The sequence below is a fragment of the Falco peregrinus genome, chromosome 10, assembly GCF_023634155.1.
Source record: "Falco peregrinus isolate bFalPer1 chromosome 10, bFalPer1.pri, whole genome shotgun sequence".
NCBI lineage: Eukaryota > Metazoa > Chordata > Aves > Falconiformes > Falconidae > Falco > Falco peregrinus.
In genome coordinates, this window is record NC_073730.1 from 27,820,515 (window position 1) to 27,845,423 (window position 24,909).

At 36.5% G+C, this 24,909-nt stretch overlaps 1 protein-coding gene across 1 annotated transcript in view; it reads right to left on the bottom strand.

Annotated features, from left to right (window-relative positions):
* The window catches only part of FAF1 (Fas associated factor 1), a 171,236-nt gene that overhangs the window by 50,539 nt on the left and 95,788 nt on the right, over positions 1-24,909 (bottom strand). Inside the window, exons 9-12 of the mRNA XM_005231694.4 lie at positions 8,790-8,885; positions 6,971-7,097; positions 6,100-6,163; positions 4,944-5,025 (exon numbers count right to left, since the gene is read on the bottom strand). Coding sequence (XP_005231751.2) covers positions 4,944-5,025; positions 6,100-6,163; positions 6,971-7,097; positions 8,790-8,885 — 369 coding nt within the window. The remainder of the gene's footprint in view (positions 1-4,943; positions 5,026-6,099; positions 6,164-6,970; positions 7,098-8,789; positions 8,886-24,909) is intronic.

The window sequence follows — 24,909 nt, forward strand, 5'->3', positions numbered from 1 at the left end:
CAGTCAAAACAAAGGAGATGGCAAAGACGAGAGACAAGGGGCACTAACCAGTCTCTAGCCTCGTACAAGAGGATCTGAACCAAACTGTACTCCACAGGTTCCTGAAGTGGGAGCAAGATGACGGTCCCTGCCCTCTTCTGATCTGGTCTTTTGTATTATATGTGGCATAAAACAACCCTAAACTGACTCCTAACTGAATCTTTCAGTAATTTTATCTTTCAGCAAAACATCTAGTCTCAAAAAACCATCAGTGATGGAGAATACATATGAACCATGGTAAGCTGTTCAAAGGGCTAACCACTCTCCCAGGTAAAGGTGTGTTTTATTTTGAGCTTGATTTAGTCTACTTTCATCTTCCAACTATTTGATCCAATTACACTGTTGTATCTCTATTTCAATCAGTCGAACTTGTAACATCTTACATAATGCACAGAATATCCAGTGATTAAAACCAAATTCAAATAAGACCTATAGATCATAGGCTTTGAAAGAGGAGGAAATGTAGAGCGTGGCAGAGAATTTAAAAAAATGTCTATTATTTAATATCAAGTACAGAGGATGCTGAAAAGAGACCTATATCCAGGACTAGCATTTCAGATATGAAAGATGAAGCTGTTCTTCAGATATGAAGAATAAAGGGTGTGTAGGCACACAGTGAGATGACTAAGCTGGTATGTTGCAGCAAAAATTTCTAAGCAATAATTATCCACAAGTTCAGAATTAATTTAAGAATGAAAGGACAGAACTGCTAACACACACATCAGGCAAGACTGGAAAGAAAGTGTAGGTAATCAACATGGGACCTAACTGGATTTTATGTACTGACATCTACCATAGTGTAGCTGCTTTACTTTTCCTGGGAACCTAGAGTTATACTTCTGTACCTGTCCTTTACAGTTTCAACCAGATCATGTAGATTAGTGTTCAGATTATTTATGTTAATTGGAATCTGTAAAGTACTAATTTCTCCATCTAGGACCCTCAGACAGCTCAACTACAAGCACACCTAGGATATACAATATGATCAAGCTCCTTTATAAAATTTAGGAGTAGTAATTTGACTTGATTTAAAACATGCCTGGAGTCGAAGTAAAAGGTGCTGGTGAAGCCTTACACCTTGACAGTATTTAGGGAATAAATGGGGGAAAAAAACAGATGAGGAAGACTAAATCAATAAGCTGCCCTGCAACTGGGATTCAGAACAACCTCTCTCCTCTACTCAAGTTAGCATCTCAAAGACAGACTTCAAATTTCTCTTTTGAGACAAGACGACTGGAGGGTAGTCAATACTGTTCCTGTAATGTGCTCCAAGAGAAATCAGATTAATTACCTCTGTGAAACTTTTTCCTGTATTAAGTTCAGCATGAACTTAATTAGCTGAAGTAACAACAAGGGACAGTTTTCTGAGTTACACAGATAAAAATGATACTACAGAAAGCCCTGTATCAAAAAATATTCTGCTACCATTGTGTGTGTGTGCATGAAGCAGCTTTTATTTGAACATATCAAATCATGGAAGGAACATACTTTCTTCTAGGTATCCAGGAAATAAAGTACCCATATGTGAGAGGGATGGTGCTGCCATTAAACTGAACCTAAAAGACAGAAATCCAGGAGAGGGAAAACACTGCTCATTTTCAGTATGCAGGAATATATATTGAGGTGACAATACCAATCTGTGCTAAGAGAGATGTTTCACATATTTATTAAAAGTCAGTGGACAAAAAGGTTGAGAGAGGAGCAGGAGGTGATCTGACAGAGGCATATAAAGATAAGAGCTCCTGAAAAGGTAAAGCAGATGTCTCTATTCTTTCTCATAACAAAAAAGTAGCAACCACCTATAAAAATGAAAAGGCAAACAAGCTACAATAGAAGAAAATACTTTAGTATTATTCAAGCAAATAGCTCAGTGAGATTAATACAGTGATTAAGACCCTATATTAATAACAATACTGCCTTAAGTTAGGATAAACCCCCGATGTTTCAGAACACAAGGCACCCACAAACTGCTTTCAGTTGCAAAGAAACCTCCCCCAAACACCTGTTTTAAAACTGTCCATTTTAAGATTCCTTCCATGGCATCAGGTCTAGCTATTTCTATGATAGTGTAGCTACTTGAGCAAGAGTAAGCTTATTCTTCATAAACTAACTGTTAACAGAGAAACGCTTCTTTCCAAGTGGCACAGTAAGTAGAAGAAGGCTTTCACAAAAGAACAACTTATTTGTTACTTTAATAAACCTTGTTCTCTCTTTCTTTTCCTGAACCAATTAAAATCATAATAATGAAAATATTTTATTGTGTTACATATGCAATAGGCCTTGGAAATGAACACACAATGCTTTTAACTATCAGGCTGCAGGAGGTAGCTGGGGATTTCATTGCCAAAGACCAAGGAAACCAGTTGTTAAAGGCAAAGCTCAGTATCTTGGCTATTGTGGTTTTGGTGCTAAAGAGATATACAGGTCTTAAAGTAGAGCTACACGTTTGACCTCATTCCATCTCTCCCACCTAAAACCGGCACTATCATGGTAGCAGTTGCTCTAAAGGAAAAAAAGATACCCATCATGTATGTTAATCATAACTAAAGACTTGAAATTAAAAGCTATGATAATAAAAGCTAAATAAAACATAGGTAATAGTTCAACATCTAAACTGTTTTTACAAGTTATTTCAAGTAACATTTGCTTAAATAACTTAAACACATGAAAAGACATTAAGATTTGACAGACCATCTACTTTCTTAAAAGGAATTTTAACTCATAATCTGTGTTTAAAAACACATGTTCTGACCTAAGTTAATTTTCTTAAAATAACCCAAACAAAAATATTTCTGCAAAAAGGCTTCAGGTTCATATCAAATGATATTTTTTGAGAGGGGAAAAAGTGCCCAAAATATAGATTAAAAACATAGCTGATGGCAGCCTCACTAGACCTGAACTGTAGAGTGTACCTTCTGCTCTGGACAGGGTTGAGAATTTGTCAAGAAAAGGCTAAGATCTCTGAGCACTCAAGCTGCCAAGTGCTCTCAAATTAAATCAGTTTGAAGCAGTTTTCATTAAGATGGATTGAGTGTGGCATCGTGAGAAACACTCTATCAAATGTAGTGTTTTACTTAGTGATTAAGTATATACCAGTTGATGAAGCTACCCAAATCCTTCGTAATCCCACCACTCCAATAAACATTTAATGAGTATATAAGTTCAAAAAGCCTAGCAGAGGATTTAAACCTTCAATCTTGTTTTTATTTACTCTTGGAACTCAATTTCTCACTTCAAGTGAAGAATGCTGGTGCCTGAAGCTCATCTGTTGCCCTGGTAAAATTAAGCGCCCTCCATAGTATAAATTAGAAGGCAAGACATACAGGTTGCAATTTCTCATAAGCTTTTTTCTTTAACTGCTACACATATTGCATTATTTTATGAAATGCACTTATAAAAATATAAAATAATCTATGCCTTTACTCATTAATTCCAGGAAGCAGTACCGAAAAAACTTGTTTGTAACGGGAAAAAAGCAGTAACATTAAATGATATTATACATTCTCATACCTTTGTTTAGAAGTCAGAATGTTACAATGAAAAGAATGTCATTCCACAGGATAGTTGGGAGGGAGAACTTTCAAAAATTAACGCAATATTCAGGGGGGGAAAAAAACAAAGAAAAAAGCCACAAAAGTAATACCTTCCTGAATACATAACTTAATTCTGATGAAATACTAGAAATGTAAGAAATCAGATGTGGTATTAAGTAGTGTAAGCAGTACTTTGAGTACTAAAAAACTAAGTAACTGTACTGCATTAATATCAGATTTACAGGTATAAAAAAATACTTAAGAAAGTTCTTAAAGAGCTCTTGTCCATTATTATACTGATACACTGTCAGCTACTTCTGATGAAAAGACACAAACTTCCTAATTCAAACACTTGTTTTGCCTTGTTGAATATGAATTCTTTTAAATATGCATTGAAGTCCACTTCAATTAAGTTATTACAAATTAATACTTTGACACTGAACAATTCTGTATCCATTTATGCTCTGAAATGTGTGCAAAGACATGAAAATATTCACTGAACTAAGAGTGTGCGCACATGTTAAGTATGTGTTAAGCTATACAGTGTAGATTCACAACACTGCTCACTTACCAGGACAGCCCCTAAGATAACATAGCTGTTCCTTCCAATATGATTAACTACAGGAAGCCAAAAGATTCTTCATTTTAAAATTAAATATCTATCAAGACAACAGAAAGTAAATTTAAACAGCATGATTTTCTTGTTTGTGTTTCAGCTTTATCTATGGTTAATTATGCAGGGGTTTGGGTTTCTCCTCAGTGAATCAAGCCACCAAAACTTAAATAAACTATCCCCATTCTAATTTTATTAAAATACTGATTTTAAAACTGTGCATGGAATAACAGAAACTTGAGATGTCTGGTTCGATGTACAGAAAAACTAAATAACCAAACCTTAGTACTGGAATTTACTTGGCAGATAAAGGCTGTACAACGAAAAAAAAAAGAAAAAAAAAGAGCACTATATTCAGAGACCTTTCAATTTACATCTACAATTTCATTAGCCATCCTTCAAACCAACATGCAACACTGAACTTGCCAACCACAGCCAGTGTTTTCTGGTGCTAGGACACCATTATTTCAGGAAGAAAGGGGGTAGGTGGGGAGAAAAAGAGTAGTTTTGATGACTAAAGGAGTCCAAATAAAAGTACAGCCAGCCTGAATGATGGGGAAGCACGAGTTATTCAATGTCATTTCAACAACCACCAAGGTAAGTATTTTAGTCAGTCAACTAAATGAGTGTAACTCTTCACAAACAAGAAAAAACCAAGATAACACAAAAACATAGTTTGCCTTTTTTAAAATAAAGATGAAACATTTACAGTGATTTCCGTTTCCCCCTATATTAAAGTAGTTTTAATACACACTTACATCTCTAGCTTTCCCATAGAAGGCTTCTTGAAAAGCAGCCTCTAACGATCCAATAAAATAAACAGGATGGCAGTCACCATATCTATTTGAAATAAAATTTCCAATTAATAAAAAAATTACAAAAAAAGTAATTTCAATATTCTACCCTGTCATAATACTCTGTAAATATAATGCATTGGCTAAACCTTTTGAAAGCTGAAGTACTACACTTCTAAAGGACAGAAGGGAAATATTTAGAAGCCATCTGTCTCCCAGCATTCAAAAGTTCAAACTACCTGCCTACTACCTTACAAATTTTATTGTAAAAACTTTGTTTACATACATAGATATCTTAAGTTCTATATAATTTTCTAATAATAGTTATTTCCTCTCTTTATTATATTCTTAAAGGTTAACTTAAGGTTAATCTCGTATTACACATGAATGCATCTCACATATATAAACGAACATTTCATCACAGAGGACTGAAAACAGAAGGCATATAACTTTGCATTACTTTGCAGTATGTTAGTTTGCAACTTCTACCTGTTTGATGAAACATGGCAACTGTTTAACAATGTATGATTTCACAGAATCATAGAATGGTTTGGGTTGGCAGGGACCTTAAAGGTCACCTAGTTCCAACCCACCTGCCATAGGCAGGGACACCACCCACTAGACTGGGCTGCTCAAAGCTCCATCCAACCTGGTATAAAATGGGTGGCATAAAGTTAAAAAACCCCAGTATTTCTGTATTTTTTTTTAAAAGTAGAGATTTATCCAACCACTTAATTATTGTGAAAACTCTTACTGCAATTCCGTATATATTTTTCAGTATTCATCACTTTCAGCTCTTCTGTTCCTGTCTATCATCTTAAAATGACTATATATAATCAGAGTCTTCATCATCCTTCTGGACCCTTACATAATTAAGTAATGATATTAATTAGTGACAAATTATACAAGGCAAGAATCTGTCACTAACTTGGACCACGAAATAATTTTATTTCGGAAACAGTTCTAAAAAACTTAAAACTTAAAATAAATAAGTTAGGATGCCTAAATATGCTATGATCCTACAAGAATATGCGTACATTTGGTTTATTTTTATTTTCATTATTTACTATATATTACTTAGTTTGTAACATGAATTGCACAGTTAATAGGCTAAGCTTACCTTGAAGAAAACTCTGCTGTAAATTGTAATAAGGCATCTCCTTCATTTTCAGCATTTTCTGGCACTTAAAAAAAAAAATAAAATCAAATGCAACCTCATGGAAACAGATTTTAATACATGAACTCAGTTGCTTCATAGATTATTTTTTTTTTTTTTATGTTGACAGCTTACTGAAGTGGTTACCAAGACAGCACATACATTTCCTGAAAGATGATCAACTATGAACTTTTGGAAAGACATGAAATTTCTAGATGCTCTCATGAACATATTCAGGCTTTCCAAACAGCAAAATCCTCACGTTGTTTCTTTTTTTTCCCCCCAAACCTTCCCATACATATTGTTGAAAAGTTTTCCATATTATTACATATATTTGCTGTCAAAAAACTTCTGAATACACTAATGCAAGCCTAGAGTAAATAAAAAGTACACAGATTGCATATAGGAGGTAACTGACTGCTCCTGCTCAATCCTTTTCATAATTCAAGGGCAGATAATTACTGAAAAACTTGTTTAATGTAAATGACTGAAAATATTAATCACCACAAGATGCTGAAGCTAAAATCTGTAGTATTTAGAGAACAGGGAAACCTAGTTATCTACAGGAACAGATGATTAGAGATCATAATTTCTCCAAGTTTAATTATTATTCTCCAACTATAAGCTAAAACCATAAAGTTAAAAAACTTCCCCCATTGGAAGACACTTTCATAGTTGCCAATTATGTTTGCATCAGACATGACAACCAAACAATTCTAAAATTCCTATCAAAAGATACTTTCCTATTTCTTGTTGTGGAGACCCACCATACCTCTCTGCCCTCACTACTCGTATACAATCACCTGTTAACTGTAAATTAATGGTCAACCCTTACTCATTGGTGATTTCCTCAAGGCAGATGATGCTACTCCAAACATTTCTCCATCATCAACTCCAAACTCTGTAGCATCTTCAAAGTCATCTCCATCACTGTCACTAACCATATGGACATCAGTGCATTGCTATATAAAAACAAAAACCAAAATCCACCATAAGCCTCTATTACAGACATCATCTTCTATGAAATATGAAATACATACATGACGAAAAATATTTACATAAAACCACTTGATCTACTGTAGTTTATTTTACTATTTTATACAGCATTGTCAGACTGCTTTTTATAAATAAGACCTAATTTTTAACAGAAGTCTGGTTGACAGAGCAGTATTATGAGACAAAATGCATTATTAAATGACTAAGGAACTGTCTCTGTATACACATAGTTGAGCAAATTTTATCCAAAGTTAATGCTATTTTCAGTACTAAACTTCATCTACTCATGGCACTACAGCTGGTTCAACTGCATAAGAAAGACTGAGAAAAGCCACACATTCTATGAGTAATTTCAGACATCCAGACACAATCTACTTTACCAATAGTTGCATGATGAGGGACAGTCCTTGGAAAGGTACCCGTCTATCATATTGCAATCTCTGACACACAAAGTTAGCACCCATAGTCCTAACGTGGCACACCAGACTACTGCATGTTGAGTGACAGTCTGATTTATTTGGCACACCAATATAACTGCAAAAAACCAATACTTTTGTGCAAGGAGCTAAGGTCCCATCTATGCTTCCAACTCCCCACCATCAGATCTTTTGGATTTCCTGTCCTCTGAAACATAGAACAGCTCAGAAAAAACTTGGTTTTAACTATTCAACTTTAACTTGCCTCTAGATTGACTTCTTTTGTGAATGACTATTCCAGCTCCACTTGACCTAGAAGTTACAGCGATAGTACACTACAGAAAAACTACATGAATGCCTGAAGGTGTGACAAAGTGTATTACAGAATGTGAGACTTATTTCAGCTCTAGCATGCAAGTGAACACGAGAGGAGCAAAGAGCCCCAGACATGCTGGATCTCTTTCTACAATGGCTACGCATAAAGAACGTTTACTGAATGAACTAGTCAACAAGAAAATTCTACAAGGTGAACAAACTCAGATCATTTTGAAAGAATGAAGTAAGGCAGAAATGATACACAGTTATGCTGGTATATCCCAGGAGAAAACAACCGTCTACTTACCCTGCTAAGTGCTTCAGGTATAGTTAGAACAGCATTGTCTGACCGTCCCCTAACAACTATCCAACAGTATATATCCAAGCTTGCCTCCTGACCATACCTCACAGCTACGTCTTGGCAACTCGAACGAGCCAAACAGATTGAAACGCATCACTTTTGTGCAGCAAGATAAACCTTATGTGCTATAGTTCTCTAAACAAAATGGTAAGAAAAGTGTGTGGAAAATGGAAAACTGCTTGTATTAAATTCATTTTGAGGAATGACAAAAGCATTGGAAATTTTAACCCAAGCTATTAATAGTTAGAAACAACAAGACAGGGGATACACAGTCTGCGAACATCTTTCTGCTAATACTAAAAATGTATGTTTCAACCTTCTGTTTGATTTGGAGTATTTTTCAATGCTTACTATGGCTTGCTGTGTTTTTCTTCTTTTTCTTCAACGACTCATTTCCCCAGTTCCTTTCTTTGTCACAGTTACATGATACAGGAATTGTAAATTGATTCTTTTAAGATTAAGTTCTGCTGAGGTATTTGACAATCGAAGGGACAGTGACCATTGCAAAATGAGCTTTCCCTCCTTCTTCCTGGAGTATACTGGTAAAATAAATATGGTGTTCTTACCTCCTCTGACTGTTCCCTCGTTTGTACAGGTGAGGATCTTCTTCCAACTGTAAGTCGATGGCATGGAAAAGTCAGTCCCGATACAGCTAGAGTCATCTACAAACAAAGCAATGATTGTTTATTAAAGCCACAGTCTCAGCTGAAGGATGTTGGTTTGTTTTTCTTTGGGTTGCTTTGAGATTCAAACTGAAGCCTGCCCTTCAGAAGACCAAATTAATTATACAAACAAAGAAAGAAGCCTGAAAAACTAAAATGATACCTAAAAAAAATAATATTCAAAGTTACATCAACTGAGTTTTACAGGTGTCTATGCACAGAGCATCACAAGAAACTAAAGGGAACTGCAAACTCAAAACTGTCTTGAACTGTTAACTTTCTCCTAAATCAGTACTTCAGTTTGAACCATTATTTGGATGTGGTAACTTTTACAGTGGTATGCTTTGCAAATTTTTCCTTTCCAATTACTAATCAAATGTTAAATAAAGATGATAGGTACTGATACAACTACTTAAAAACAGTTAAGTCATCCTGAAAAAAAATTTTCAAAGAATAGTTTAATCGGCAGACATTGTAAAAGTCACCATCACCATGGCTACTTAAAAAAATACATTTCATTTCCATTTTGGTCCTTATTACTGTCAAAGGCACAGGCCGTATTTCTTGTATGAAAAAGGAAACAAGCAAACCCAACAGTGCTGGCAAAATTGCAGTCAACACAGACAAGATAGACGTTCATTAACCCGTGCTAACAGAAAAAGCACTTTTGCCTGTTGCTCTATGCCTAAATCTCAACTTTTTAAAACTAACAAGACAGCAAATGGAAAAAAGCTAGGATCATTTGAAAGACAAAATTATTAGATGCCTGCAAACAACAACATTTGAAGATTTGCTCCTACATCGCATTTAAAAATGTACTAATACGACTAAAAATGAGAATTGTCCACTCTATAATCAGAACTGTCTGTGCCATCCTTGCATTTCAAGCACCCTTCACATGTTTCTTTATATAGCATAAGCATACACCCAGCCTTCTGCCCTCTTCTGCAAAGCGCATCAGTCCCAGTCAAGTGAGGTTGATTACCACAAGTAGAATCCTCAGAAGCACCCAAGCCCTGTCTTGATAATACATGGGCTAAATTTACAATGCAAATAGCTCTTAAATAAAGATAGCCAATTCATTTTGGCAATGACAAATTATTTGATGCTGTACAAATTTCAGTGACATGAAGAAAGATAGTTCTGGCTGTATGTTTAAAATACTGTTTCTAATGGTTTCCTCAGAAGAAACAGGGAGAGGACAGAAAAAGATTGTCTAGATCCTATAAAAATGATTACTAATTTTCCAGGGCACAGAACGAGAGATTTACATTATATATTTCAGAAATACAGCACTCTCCTAATTAGACTGTAAAAACATTAAGGTAAAATAAATTTCAATCATCCTCAACAAAAATCCAAGAATAAATAATAAGCCTTAAATTTCATTTACTGCCATGAGCACTGAAAATACCCCATTTATTTTTATACGTAATTCAGAATGACTTTATCACTTGCCTGCTAGAACTCACAAAGATTTAATTTGCTGCAGGTTGAAGCAGGCTGATTAAGCAGCCTGGTTACCAAATGAATGTTAACCTGTCTGAACTAGCCTGCTGTCACATTCTCATAGCAAGGTTAAACAAGAGTTTAGCTGCGTAAAAAGCCTAGCTATCGTCTTCAAGGAAGTGAGTAATAATACTCTGGAGCAAATGAAATATTAAAGACGACATACAGGTCAAGACCAATTACCTATGAAACTCCTGTGACAAGAGCATAAGAACTGTATTCTCTGTAATAATCCACCAGTTTAATTAGTATTTTTATAAGCTTTTAGTAATAAACAAACCCCCAACTGTTATAAAACCTGAAATTTTGCCCTGTAGTTACCACACTGTATAAAATACTGGTAAAACATACACACAAGCACACCAACCACCCACAGGCTGAAGTTCCCTATCTAACAACATCAAATACCCTGACAGACGCCTGGAAATGTTCCTGGTCTCTTTTACATACACGTTAAAGAAAGAGTGGTAAGATCAAGCAAGCAGTTATTGTGCTGCTTCATCACTTGGCCCAATAGCAGGGTGTTGCAATTCCAATTTGCAACCCTATATTATAATGTCAAAGCGTCTCTCAAAAATCAGTTAACAGCAGAAGGGGTTCAACACCAAAGCACATTTCATCCTACTCTCCAGACAGTTGCTGGAATGTTGGTTTTTTGTGCACATTTGTGTGAGAAATCGCCCTCCCCTTTGGCTTTTTCTTCGGAGAAGTTTTTTTGGAAAGGAAAGGCTAGGATAAATAGAAGTTCTGCCTTTCATTTCAAAATAATCTTGCAGCATGACCGTTTCTCAAGAATTAAGTTATCTTCATTCTAAGATAAAGGACAGGGTCCCCTCTCAAGCCAAGACTCTTGCACCAGAAGGTTTAATCTTTATTTTGGAAATCATAAAAACATCATCACTAAGCAAAAGATTACTTTCCAGGCAGCTCAGTCTGATGCCATGGATAGCAAACCCTCAACTTTTACAAATATTTGGAATGCAGGCCAGCTTTCTGACAGGAGCACTGCTGAAGTCTCTCAGTGGGCAAGAACTGTTTAGAAGGCAGGCTGCTCTTAGAGAGTCTTTTCTTTCTAAATATTGCATTTGCCTACTCCCAAACAGAGTTACAGTACATTAGATATAGAAATTGCTGTGTTGCAGCCATCTTCCCATGGGAATGGACAGAATCTTTTTTACCAACTCCAAAACTGAAAATGCTGGTTACCCATATTCTCCACTCATGAACCCATCTGATTGTGCAAAGACTCAGAAGTCACTAACTTTTCAGAATATTTTCTTTTTCTCAATGAAAATCACTGTTACCCAAGCGCTATAGTTTGAATCAGATAGCTTTCATGTGGACAAGAAAGGACATTGAAAGACACATATGCAGGACTCTCGACACCAATAATGAGCAAGGTATAGATTATGAAATAAACAATACACTGAAGCAAAAATAAATAAGGTTAGTCCATTTTTCTAGGCAGTAAATGTACACATAGGCAAATCCCTACTCAAAAAGGTGTCACAGCTGAAAGGTACATGAGGTGGAAAGTTAAACAGAATCAGAAATAGGCAAAATGACTTGCAAAAAGCAACTCAAGATGATTACTGACAAGCCAGATCTCTTGTCCAGCACTGTGTATAGACTGCTTGTGTGCTCGCAGAAAATTTACGTAATCTCCTTTTGGCTTCTTATAGCTTTTTAAGAAGAACAACAAGACTGAAGCCTTGACACGTTCCAGAAAGAGTGGCAGCAGGAGAGTCCTTTTAGGAGACAGCAGAGATACTGAACAGATTGTTACTGGCATGAAAAAAGTCATGGTATGACCTGGACTAAAAGTGCACAAAGGATACTTGAAATGTATTTTAACCACTAAAAGAAAGACTGCTACCAAACCTTATAATTTAGAAAGAAAAAAAAAAAAAGTCTGATGCTCACTTGTGCTTTCCAACACTAAGACACTGAATTTATTTGTAAACATTCAGTGTAAGATGATTTGTATTTCAATTGCCAGCATTAATAATTGGGGGATAAAGTTAAGCAACGTCTTTTCTGATCCAAACATGCAGGATTCTTTGCCAAGAACTTTCCGGATCAACCTAAAAATATTTGCCAAATCTGGAGCGAGACCAGGTGCTTTAAACAACAAATTATTCTTCCTGTTAGAAAGTATCATTTTTATGTAGAAACTTCCAGATACATCCTTTAGAACAATCTAAAAGACCATGTTTTCAAATATTTCATGACACAAATATGTCTGCAGCAGGGGAAGAAATCACTGAGAGCCTGTAACTCCAGAATGCTGCCATCGCATGCTCAGAATAATAGGAAAAATTACGAGCCCATAATCTCACAAGCTTGCAATTTTCTAAAAAGTGTTTCTTGGCACAGCTTAATTTCCCACTCTTGCAGACTTCTGGAATTACAAAGGAAGGAGCAAACTCAGTCACTTGTACCAGTCCAGAGATATTTAACAGAGACACTGAAGATCTGAGAAACAAACAGTAGTAGGAACGTGAAGGAATGATACGAGCAGAGAACTGCAGCTCCACTGAGAAATGCTGATACAAAAATTATAAGCTCAGTGTGCTGCATCAGGAAAGCAGTAATTGGATATGACAAATTGGTCATCCTCATATTCGGCCACACACTGATAGAGAAAAACAGCACTTCAAAAGAGCTTCTAATGGCAACCGTATCTAATGAGGGAAGTAGGAAGGCAAGCTCTAAGAGCTTTCTAACACCTTCCAGAATATAGCTGGGCATCCAAAGTGGCCAGCCATAACCTGTAAAGAACTGGACCATCTTCCTCATCATCACAGTCATTTTCGAAACGCACACTCTTTGCTCCATGTAAATATGGACACAAGTCTCTCTAGCAATCCAGTAATCCAAACAAAACACTAAGACAACTCTTGCTGCCACTAAGCTGCCTGTATTTAAGTCAGAACATACTTCAGAATATAAGTTATGGTAGGAAAACAGGCAGGCTCTTGAAGCACATAATTTACAGACTTATCCATTAGGCCTATGATCCTCTCAGTGCTTATCATTGCAAAATATGGCCTTTCCAGAGGGATGAGATGGAGAATGATCTGTCAAATTGCTGCCAAGAAAGTCAACAATCTTCAGTGGAACAGCTCCTATATCAGCCAGCTCTGGAGCAAATCAAACTCCCTACCATGGTCATCAATAGCAGGAAACTTCCCCAGAAACTCCAGAGTTTCACAGGTGCAGTAGGCAAGACAAGTCTGCAAAGCAAGTCACCTGGCAGAAGATGAGAGCCGCAGATATATAATGGACCTGCTCTGGTGTGACTTGAGAGGTTGCACTGTTCACAGAATACTTGTCATCAAAGGATCCCTTTCCTCTAAAAGGATGTAACTTTTTTAAACAAGAACCACTGAAAACAAGCAAGCATAAGGGATAATGTTTAAGGAAAGTAGGAATATTTTATTTATTTTGTGCTCTTTGTTAAGTGTTTGCAAGAAAAGTAGTGACAGTTCTGAGCTCTGGGAATTCTGTTTGGTTTCCTTTAATGTACATTAACACATCTATCTAAATATACAGGCACTTACCACTATTCCTGTTAATCAGGGCAATTCATTAAACATAGCCCTTCAGCTTTATCTCCTGGTACTTGTCAGTTTTCAAGAAAAAGCTTTTGGCTGTTTAAGAGACCACTTAAAATGAGAAACAATTTCAATCACTGTAACAGGGTAACTGTCTTTACTGTTTGAGCTACTCAAATGAAGAATCCTTTCCAACTCACTGGAGTACTATTTTTCCATAGGAAAGTATTATTCTCTTTTCTAATATAATTTTTTGGACATAAACTAGAGATTCTTGATTATTCACTCTCAGAAATTCAGAGGTCAAACTATACATCTTACAAAGCATCAGAAAAAAATTCACAGAACACTTGATCCAAATGCAAAGGAGAGGAGTCTGTCAGTGATACCAGGTTTCACTTGCTCTTGCACAGCAAGTGAAGCAACAGGCTTTATCTGACAATGACAAATCTAAACCAGAACAAAAAACTTGCAGTGGACATGCTCACTGTTTTTTTAACACAAAGGAAAAAGATCATAACGAGAAAGGTAATTTCTGTATTACCTGACTGCTATGAATCAGTCAAATTATTCAATTAGCTGTGTTTCTATTACAGGATTACATTTGGCTGTATACAATCTGCTTCAATAGAAAACTAAATGGGGGGATTCTCATAGCATGATTTCCTCCTGAGGTAAAGGAAAATAAACCATGTTTTCTGCCTTTAATACTAGAGATAAGGTAAGCAAACAAAATTCTGGTGTACAAAAAACCCTACCATGTTTTCCGATACTTGATTCTCCTTCATAAAACTCCCATAAAAAGCAGACTAATTCTCAGTCCTACTCAAGGTCAGCTTGTTATATATTAGGCAAAAGGAAGTCTTAATAACCTGCCCTCCAGTTCCAGCATCCTGAAAAATACTTCAGTAAAATTATAGTTCCAGCTTTCCAGCTACACTGACTAGCACAGATGGATGGAAGAAGTCACAGAAGGAATCCTTCCCAAAGGCGTCACTCCACGTGTAATTGCCAAGGAGGTACATCCTTTCAGACTCTATAATGTTGAATAGGTAGAATTAAAACTTGTGTATATTCAAATTGGGATAGGCAGGTTTAGCCTACAAAGTACATAAATTAGCCTTTTGGGTTTTATAATCTAGAAGAGTTAAGGAAGACTCAGATTACCTAATCCCAAATCTTTCCAGCTGGCATCTCTAGTTTCTGTTTGCTGTAGCTCTTATACTTAGCCTAAAACAACAAGGTGCTTCACCCAGTGCAGTGCCTTTCCCACCCATCTCTCTGTAATGCAGTATCTTTAGAGCACCACATCCAATCAATTCCAGAATCATACTTAATGTTCTGGGTATTTATATTAATTCTGGTGAAAACTGGCAATACCTGTTTTCCCCTGGTTGAGCACAAGGAAAAAAAAAATCAAGCCCACAGAGTATCTGTGCGGAAGATAAATCTGCTGTTAGCACGTATTGTAATATGGAGTTCTGGCTGGATAAACAGCCTCCACATGTCAGTAACTGCAGTAGCTCTCTTATCACAGTATTGGTTTGAGAGTTTTATGCCTTCACTGTTATCATTGTACAACCAGTACTCTGCTTCAGAAGTAAGAGATTATCTCCAGAAAGGTGTGCCAAAAATATTACATACTGATCCTGTGAAGTCAATTTGATAGAGATTATACAAACATCTTGAAACCCAAACACCTTTCTTCTGCCCTAGAAACAACAGCAGTATGTGAGCAACATTCAAAGTATTATTAAAAGTGTTGTAAAGTCGTTGTGAATAAAAAGTCATCTAATTAAGACAGAAGCTCATGCTAAACTTGAAAAGTCTTTGCATCAGAGCTGCTTTAACAAGGGGAATTTCACCACAACTACAATCTTCCAACCACTTTCAATTATTATTATAGGATATACCAACTGTGAAACATAAGGCACTTGTGGCTGCTATTTAGTGCTTTGGCCATAACTAGCTTGTCAATACTAACTAGCTGCAGTTTCATGTTAGAAACAAATACAAACATGGAAACGATATCCCAAAATAACACTTATAAATCAGAGGGTCATCAGCTGAACTACAGCTCTTTGTAGAGACTGTCTAGCAGGCTGAAGTACACACATAGAGATTTATAACACACATATATCACACAAAAAATTCTTAATCAGAAATGAATGCACTGTTGCCTACAGACTGAAACCTAATCCTGGTTCAAATACTCCATGTGACAGCCCTTTCACCGTGCTCAAAATGTGAGCTGCTTAGCTTTTTCATTTACTCGTTTACTCACTGATACATGGCTAATGTATAAAGAAACAAACATGACTGAGTACATTTCATAACATGCCATGCTCAATTATTCAAAATAACCTAAGACAGAGGTGCCCGTAGCAAAATACCCAATGACTGGCAGGTGTCTCCACCGTGAAAATTTCACTTCCATATAATTAGATCATTTTTCTTGTTGAAGCATCTTGTTGGATGATGATTTTCTCCCCTCATCAGGTAAGAGAAGGGATAAGGAGAGAGAGGCAAGGAAGGAGCTTTATCAAGATTTTCAGTTTTCAAATTAAACTCTTCTTACTTACTCCTCTTTCTATTATAATCTATATGCATATGGTACTACTAGCTGAGTTTGAATACGAGGCATATTAGGGATCAAACGCTTTCATAGCCCAAGGGCACCAAAAGTAGTAATGTAATAAATAAGACAATTCATCAGTTTTCTACATCTTGGCTGACTAGCATGGTGCTTGCAATGCAGCCTTTCCATATCTCTAGTTCAGTCCATTCCTTATCCTTTCAGCCAGGGCAGGTAACACTGTGATAAGTGAGAAATTCTCTCACTTCTTAGTCTAGACAGAGTTCAGTTTAGATGTCTGTAAGGCATATTCATCATTGCTAATCCCTTCTTCTTGACGGGCAGATCTCAGAAGAATTCAAACAAATTAATTTCTCCCGGTCTACCAAGATGCCACTTATCTCTCCTCACTAGACACATTAAGTTCCCTGTTCAAAAAGATTATTACACTAACTGCACAGAATGGGAAATTGGAGAGAAATACTTTTTCAGCAGGGCTAGATGAAGGCACAGACCCATGCCTCAAACCTCAGATCTTTACACCAGAACCTCTGGGTGATCTAGGGAACTTCAGACCTGTCCAACCTAACTTTCCTCCCCTAACACACAAAGGAACAAATTATAAAACAATCTATTTGAAACACCTAGAAAATAAGTTATTCTGCTTGTTGCTTACCATTGGAGCAAGACTGGCCAGGCTGCTCCATGGCTGAGGCTGCTGCTCCCAGCTCACTAGCATTTCCATTTTCCTTTTGTAACCTATCCTTTTGAGATTAAAGAAGTGAGCAAAACATAAGGCAAGGAATATTTGTGTTGTGAAAGGGAGACAGGTTAATGCGGCATATGGGAAAAATCAAAGTGTAGAAGTGAAGGAGAGGCAGAGCAACTGAATGATGGCAGTTATGCCTCCACACTTGAAATGTAAGAGTGGGAAGTTTTCCATTATACAAACCGTTGAAGGAAATAGTGGTTTCTAAATGCATCCAGCACAGTCCTTGAATATGTGTATTGAAGCAGGGGAAATTAGAGTGTGGGAACCCTTTGGCAATTTTTTGCAGTTCTCCAGAGAATATCAGATGGCCCCGTGCTCCTTCTGGATTGCAGACCCAAACACAGAGAAACCAATCCATTCAGAAAGGAGGCAGTGGACTCCCAAGCAACTCATGCTGTTTCTGAGGATACTCAGAGTCTCATCATTTCAAGAAAAATGATGCTATGACATGAGAGACCCTTCATATGAGGTTGTTCTTGCCATGGCTCTAGTTCTCAGTGTTTAACCAAGCATTATTAACAATGTGTGGGCAGCCTATTGTGCTCAGCCAAACCCTCACTAAATTCCTCGGGAACAAATAGGTGCTCAACACTTTCAAACCCATCACTTATTGCTGTATAATTATGCATTAAATAATCTATCTTGTTTTCAGCATATAATCTCAAAGTGATGTATGGTTTAAGAATTCCCACATGTTTATGTTTAAAAGTAATGTTTAAAACATCAAGAAATTAAAGGTTTTCTGTGAATTAATGTTTATATTTTGCTTTGCTCTTTTCTCAAAGCTCACTTTTCTTTCATCAGTAACAGACTGTAAAATTATTTCTATCCATACTGAAATACATTGTATACATAAAACAAGTGTTATCAGACCAACAATGAGCAAGTAACTCACTGTAAAATGAAGGTACGTTATGATTTTGGAAAAAAAAGTCTATCAAATGCATTTTTTTTTAATTTACTGAAAACAAGGGCTTTTTTTTGTACTATGAAATTAATTACGAGACTCAAAGATTTACTATATGGAACTGAAGGGCTCTCTTTAGTCTATACTGGTCAACAAGACATTGCTATTCAGGTTTAGTACATAATTTAAAAAAAAAAATAAATCAACCAACCAAAGTTCATCTACTACCATGTAAGCCCTTATCCCTCCTTGAACAACAATAAAAAGTGGATGTAATTCTACATTAGCCACTTCATCTTTTGATATCAAATAGCGTTATCTGGGAAAAACAGTCAAGTATGCTCTAGGTTTGTTTGTTTTATTAAACTATTGTACAAATATTAAACCAAACAGATGTGGTAAAAAAATTTGACAGCCCTTGAAATTTACTTCCTCTGGAAAATAACTTAATTTTCATTATGCATCTTCAATACAAAAAAAAATAATAATCTTGACAGGTATTCAACATTTCATTTTAAACACTAACTGGATGAAAAAAAATCTCTAGGGTGGAGTGTGTTCAGGTTATAAATCAGCAATGCTTATTTTAACTCCTCACAAAGTGTTGTTGAGATAATTACTGCTGACAGCTTTATTCAAGGTTCATTTCACTTTTTCTACTATTTTTCCCCTGTTAGAAGTTCAGCAGGGCCCATGGGAAGATCCACCCCTCACACCTGTTAGGGTTCTTCATGTTACTGAGGCCAGTTTGGACATGTCACTTCAAATTAGCATTGTGCCAGCGCGCTGTGACAATTACTTATCGCAGGTTTAACTTGAAAAAAAGTTTCTAATCCAGCCACAAGAACAGTGTCAGAGTACGTAATTTAAACCTGTCAACACAGGTTGTAGGAAATTCATTCCAAGGAGTTCAGTCATGTTCCCATGGTAGATCTTTGAACTATAAGGAAGATTAAAGACCACAAAGGAATGCAATAGGGTTAAAACACAGAACCTAAAAGTTCAAGACTACCAAATTGAAGAAAGTATCTTAAATATTAATAAAACTAGAAAATGTTAGCTTTATTATTAATTATTCTCGATTATTAATTGATAAATTCTTCAGATTAGGATTAAGAGGTTGCTTTGCTTAATTGTCTGAAATTCTTCTGCAGTTTATCCCAAAAGGTACATATTAAACATATGTATCTTATTCCTTCTGATGCAGCATAAAGGCACAACCCTGGGAGATTTTTACACAGCATGCTGAAGGCAGCAGCATGGTAAAGATGCTCTGGAATCAACTTGCAGATAAACAGCACAGGGGTGGAAGAAGGGAGGCTGGAGAAGAGTCCATGGGCCAGCATAGAGTTTGCTTGTCTTTGAGACAGCATATGAGGGATGCTGGAGTGACAGCAACAACCATGATAAAGCACGCTTCACAAAACACTACTGAAAGTTTCTGTACGAGCTTGAGCAAAAGTTGTGCCTGGTTCTCTGGGAACGCCCAGCTCTGGTACGCTGGGTGAACACACATGCCAATTTTTGTTACGGTTGCTGTTAACCACCAGCCCGTATTACTGTGAATCTATCATTCTCACTTGCTAGCTGAATGAAAGAGAAAATTATCCCTGGTTTTGATTATTTCTCATTTAATTAAGCCTAGTGAAGCAAGTTAGGATTAAAGCAGAAAGACAGATACTGTAGTACTTAATATTGCTTCAAACCACAAATATATTTAAAGGAAACGAAAGGAAAATATTATTTCCTTGTACAACAGATTCTTCTATGAAAGAGATATACTTGAGAAACTGGAATAAATACCCATGATCACTTACAGAGCTCATTCTTCTTAGACAAAAACTGTAAATATTAAAAAGGATGAAAAATCTGCCAAGCCATTTGCAGCTATTTGAAACACAGGGTAACAGAATTAAATAAATGCTGAAAGACCTGGAACACAGTTAAGTATAGACCATGAGGCTAATTGTGGATCTTGAGTTAATTACTTTCCACTGATACGTTTTCTCAATGGTCTTTTACATCAGTTTTTTCTTTCCTCAGTCTGAACCCCAAGGCAATTCAGCATACTAGCCTCCAAACTCTGGGTGATTCATTGTGTACTTCTGCCTTAGGATTTTTAGTTCATGCAGAGAAAGCCAGGCTTTCACATCAAGTTGATGTTAATGTGCACTGACAAAGCAACAGTAAAGGAGCTTCATGTTTGTCACAACGTGCACTCTTTAATTTAGTAATTGCTTTATACTGATATGCAAATAATGACACATTTCCCAAATTTCCAGTTTCTCGGCAATGCTTTCACTAATTACTCAGTGCTTAAAACTTATGCATGTAAATTGGTTAAGTGAGTTTATTAATAAGTACACCTGTGTGAATTTATCTATAAAACACACATGCCTGGGAACAGGTCATAACTCACTGTACATTCCTGAATGTCTCAGGAACCGAAATATTCTCTCACCAAAACAAGATCTCTCATGACTAAGAGTGTTATTCATAGATAAACCGGGATTGCCAACCTTTCCCAAGCTAGAGAGAGACTGCCTTTGGGTGACAAAGTCAAAGCATTCATCCATTTCATGTTGCCAAATGAGAGGAGGATCAAGGTAAACAAAAGAAAAGGTCTATAAAAAAAAGGACAAGAATCCCTCTACAACCTGGAAACGTGGGAAAGCACCAGCATCTGCTCATCCATCAGCTCTTAGTGGACAGTCACATGCTCTGCAGTCTGGTTATGCTATTTTATGATATTGCTTACTTTTGATACTCTAATGGCAGCTGTGAAAAATTCAGCTGCCCTTAACAGGGATTCAGACTCATGGATTCAGCTGCAAGAACACTACAGAGAATTAACCTGTCTTTCTATATTTCCTTTCCTCTAAATTCTTCACAGTGTAAGGGCTGAAAAGCAATCAAGGTACTAACAATGTCCTGTTTCCTTTGCCGGTTTCTGTGTTAAAACACAGTGTCTGTTAGATTTCTGACATTTCCTTTAAGTAACTATGTAACTGCTGTCGAAGAGAGTATAATAATACTGTTTGTTCCAAGTCTGATCACAAGTCACCTATTTTTTGCTAATTAGAAGAGCTACAAAACCATTAAACAGATTTTTAAGGTAAGAAACAATTGTAAGTGAAATAAGCAACAGTGTAAACCAACAACCAATTTGATTCATCCAGATCACGTATTGCCCGCAGATACTCAAGAGATGTATCTTGGGAACCGCTTTGCATTCACAAAGAGTATCAGCCAAATACTTGGCATGTTTCTGGTCTATGGTGGGATGCCATTTACTTCAAAACATTGTACAATGCTTTGGATGGCAAACAGAAGAGTGCCTGAATATGCTTCCAGAACTATATAATTCCTTGGCAGAGTTCAAGCAGTTGTGCTAGCAACACTGCTTCCAACAAATGGTTCAAACACAGATTTTTTTTATGCTGTGTCTTCTGCCTAGATAGCACTTTCCGAGCAACTGAGGTTTTTGTAATGTTAGCCTTTTGAAAACAGTGTTACTGACTTCTAAAAGTGAGCTTCTGAAAAGGATGATTGTTTCTTATTTTCCATTTCCCTTACCTGGAATACATGGAAAGGCCTTTAACTCTTTAAATCAGTAGAACTAAAAGCACTGAGTACATAACCTCCTCAATCAAAGGAAAAAGGTTCAAAGCTAGAAATGATGAACGGTATTAACACAAAACAATACTGTAGTATTCTGAAATGGTAAGTTGCTGGGTTGAGGTGGTTGCAGCTAAAAACACATTATTTCGTTCATCTAGTATATACTGCCTATTGAATGTGCTTGGTTGATGTATGACAGTTCCAAGTGTGACAAACAAAAAATAAAGAACATAAATAACTAAAAGAAAGTAAGCATTTATAAAGGGTCTTTCTACTCAGAGACCTCCAAGAACTAGACAAGCATGGAACACTCCCAGCACTTTAAGACTAGATTTTGAGAGCCATCTAACAAAAATAAGGTGGCCAGTTTCTATTGAAATCCAGCTGAGGCCATGTAGCTACTTTTCTTTGACTTTTACAGAAGTTTGGCATTAAATCTCAGGCCTCCTCTTAGAAATGAAAAGGATTGAGTTGCTTAAGTAAAGTGGTTTATTAAATGTCATAAGTAAAGTCTGCAGAGCTGCGAATCTGTCTCAGCTCTACGTTTTGACCACTGGGCAGTAACTACATTTAGAAAAGTAATTCAATCCAGTGATTACTATTGAAAACATGAGCTCTTGTTTTGGTAGAGAAAGTTGCCTGTCTAAAAGAGTTTTATCAACTAATTATTTTTTGGTTACATGCTTTATCAACAGCTTATTGGATTTTTAACCCAAAACTCCCAACAGAGGACCAGATTAGCTTCACTCTAAGCATTTAAGAAGTTATCTATGGACTGATTTAACATTTTTTAAATACCACTTTTTTTAAAGGAGGCATTCAAGACTGTTGTATCAGGCTCTGCACACAACTAGAAGAAACCCCAAGTGAATTTCTACCAATAGAAAACATTCTCACTCACATATAAAACAACAAAAGTGATTCTGTAATTTTACATAGCTTTCTTCTGCTACTACAAGGCAAGCCCACTTACCATACACTTACTTAAAGCGAAACTCTGCTTACAGAGTCCCAAACACCTTCAATGTCTTGCAATGGATTTTCATACATCTTCTAACGAAGCTCTGCTCTGCTTATATAGTAGAGTTTCATTACAAAGAAACAAGCACCACTGTGATAATCCTCCAGGAATAATGCATTTACCACTTATCAAACAGGTGTCTGCTGTATTCCAAGGAGATTATCACTTTCTATTCTGCTCTCCAAGAGCATAGAATAAAAGAGAAGCTGCTACTATTAAATGACTGAGAAGAAAAGGAGTCTTTGATAATAGCTCTTGCTAGCTTCTCTCAGCAGGGCATGAAATAAATGTGGTCCTTCTGTAACTTCTTGTCATTGACATGAATACTTTAGTTTCTGCAAGGTGAGTTAGAGCACCTAAATGAAGACCACTCCTGTTACTGAATCTGAATTACCTCTCTCTTTCTTCATTGAGTACTCCAAGAACCTCAGCACCTACTGCCTATGCCAAATCATACCCTCTGTGAGTAGTCCTGAAAGAGGAACTCTGCCTGCAGGGTTGCTCCACCGAACACATCACCATTCAGAGATGTTTCTGTGACAATACAGTGTTTGATGAAAGTACAAAGGGATCTCCAAGATGGAAGTTCCAAAAGCATAGAGAATTAAAACTTTTTAACAGGATACAGTTGTAGGTTAAACTCTGGCTGAACATAATTTTATCAGCAAAGGCAATTTTTTAGCATATTTTCAAACCAGCTTGTTGAGTGGGAGTTACCTCAGGAGTAGATCTCTAAAAACAAGAGCAAAAGCACTCTCCTATGAAATCTGGGATACAGCTTAATATACACAAGGTGCTATTACTACATGGCAAAATATGCAATTGGTTTGGAGGAAAGCCCAGCTGAGCATCAAGTGAACCAACATCACAGAGGACTGAAGAGGTCAAACAGCCCACATACCTGCAGGAGACAAGAGGCTACTTCAGAGTGAGCTGGTAACAGTGACTAATGCTACTGACTGTCCCTAGCTAGGTGCTTCAGAGAAATTAAGACACTGTTGGTCCTGCGAAAACTTTCCATTGAAGTTTACCACTACTTTGGCATAAACTCACAGGAAGAAGAGTGATTCCTGCTGCTGCCTCCATTGGGACACAAAAATCTCCAATGCAGTTCTTGTGTAGGTAGATGGAGAGGTGGAATGGTAATACATATGTACCATACACTCCACCAGTACATTGTCTCATGGTGTACTTCAGAGATTTGGACTGCCTTATCTATCCTACTGATACTTCTCTCTGTACATATGGTCATTTCTATTACATTTTGATCAGCAGGTTCTGTCCATGTAAAGACAGAAACTGGAAGCAATATTGAAGCTGTAAATTTTAAACTCTACTTCCTTAAATAAGTTTTATGAACATGTAATTTTTAACAAAAATAACTATCTTGTCTATGAGTTACAAAGCAGGAACAGCAAAAAACACTGTCTCAATAGAGCAAGCAGATTTGTCAGTCTCTTGCAAAAGAAGCAAGCAACAAAAGATGACAATTATGCCTAGAGCACCACTGGTTTAAAATTATGCTTTAAAATTTAAATTTAAATAAATTTAAAATTACAATCAAACTTATTATTGAACAAATGAATTACTAACAGTAATCTCAAAATTTGCTACCAGCCTGTCCCACAAAACTAAGGTTGATTACCATAAGTTATGCTGAAATGGGGTTAAATTCCCCTGGTAGAAGCTGATGCAATTTTAGTTGATGGTGCTTGTCTTACACCAGCAATTAATTTGGCTTTTTGAGTCCTTACTGTAAAAGACCATAATGCACTTGGCAAACTTACTGAAATTGATATTTTTGAAATAAAACATAACAGTTATTTAGCAACGCAACTATCCTTTATGGTTTATGAGAGAACCGGCACTTGAAACTGGTAGTTTGCACTTCAAAATGCACAAGGAATTAAAGTAAACAGCTTGCAACTGGCACAGGAGGGTATGTAACTTTCCTTAAAGTTATCCCTCAAAAGAAGTCATGAGATGACACAGCAGAATGTCAAAACATAACATGGTATCAAAAAGTAAAAAAATGCAAAATTTGTATCAATATTTCTTAGAC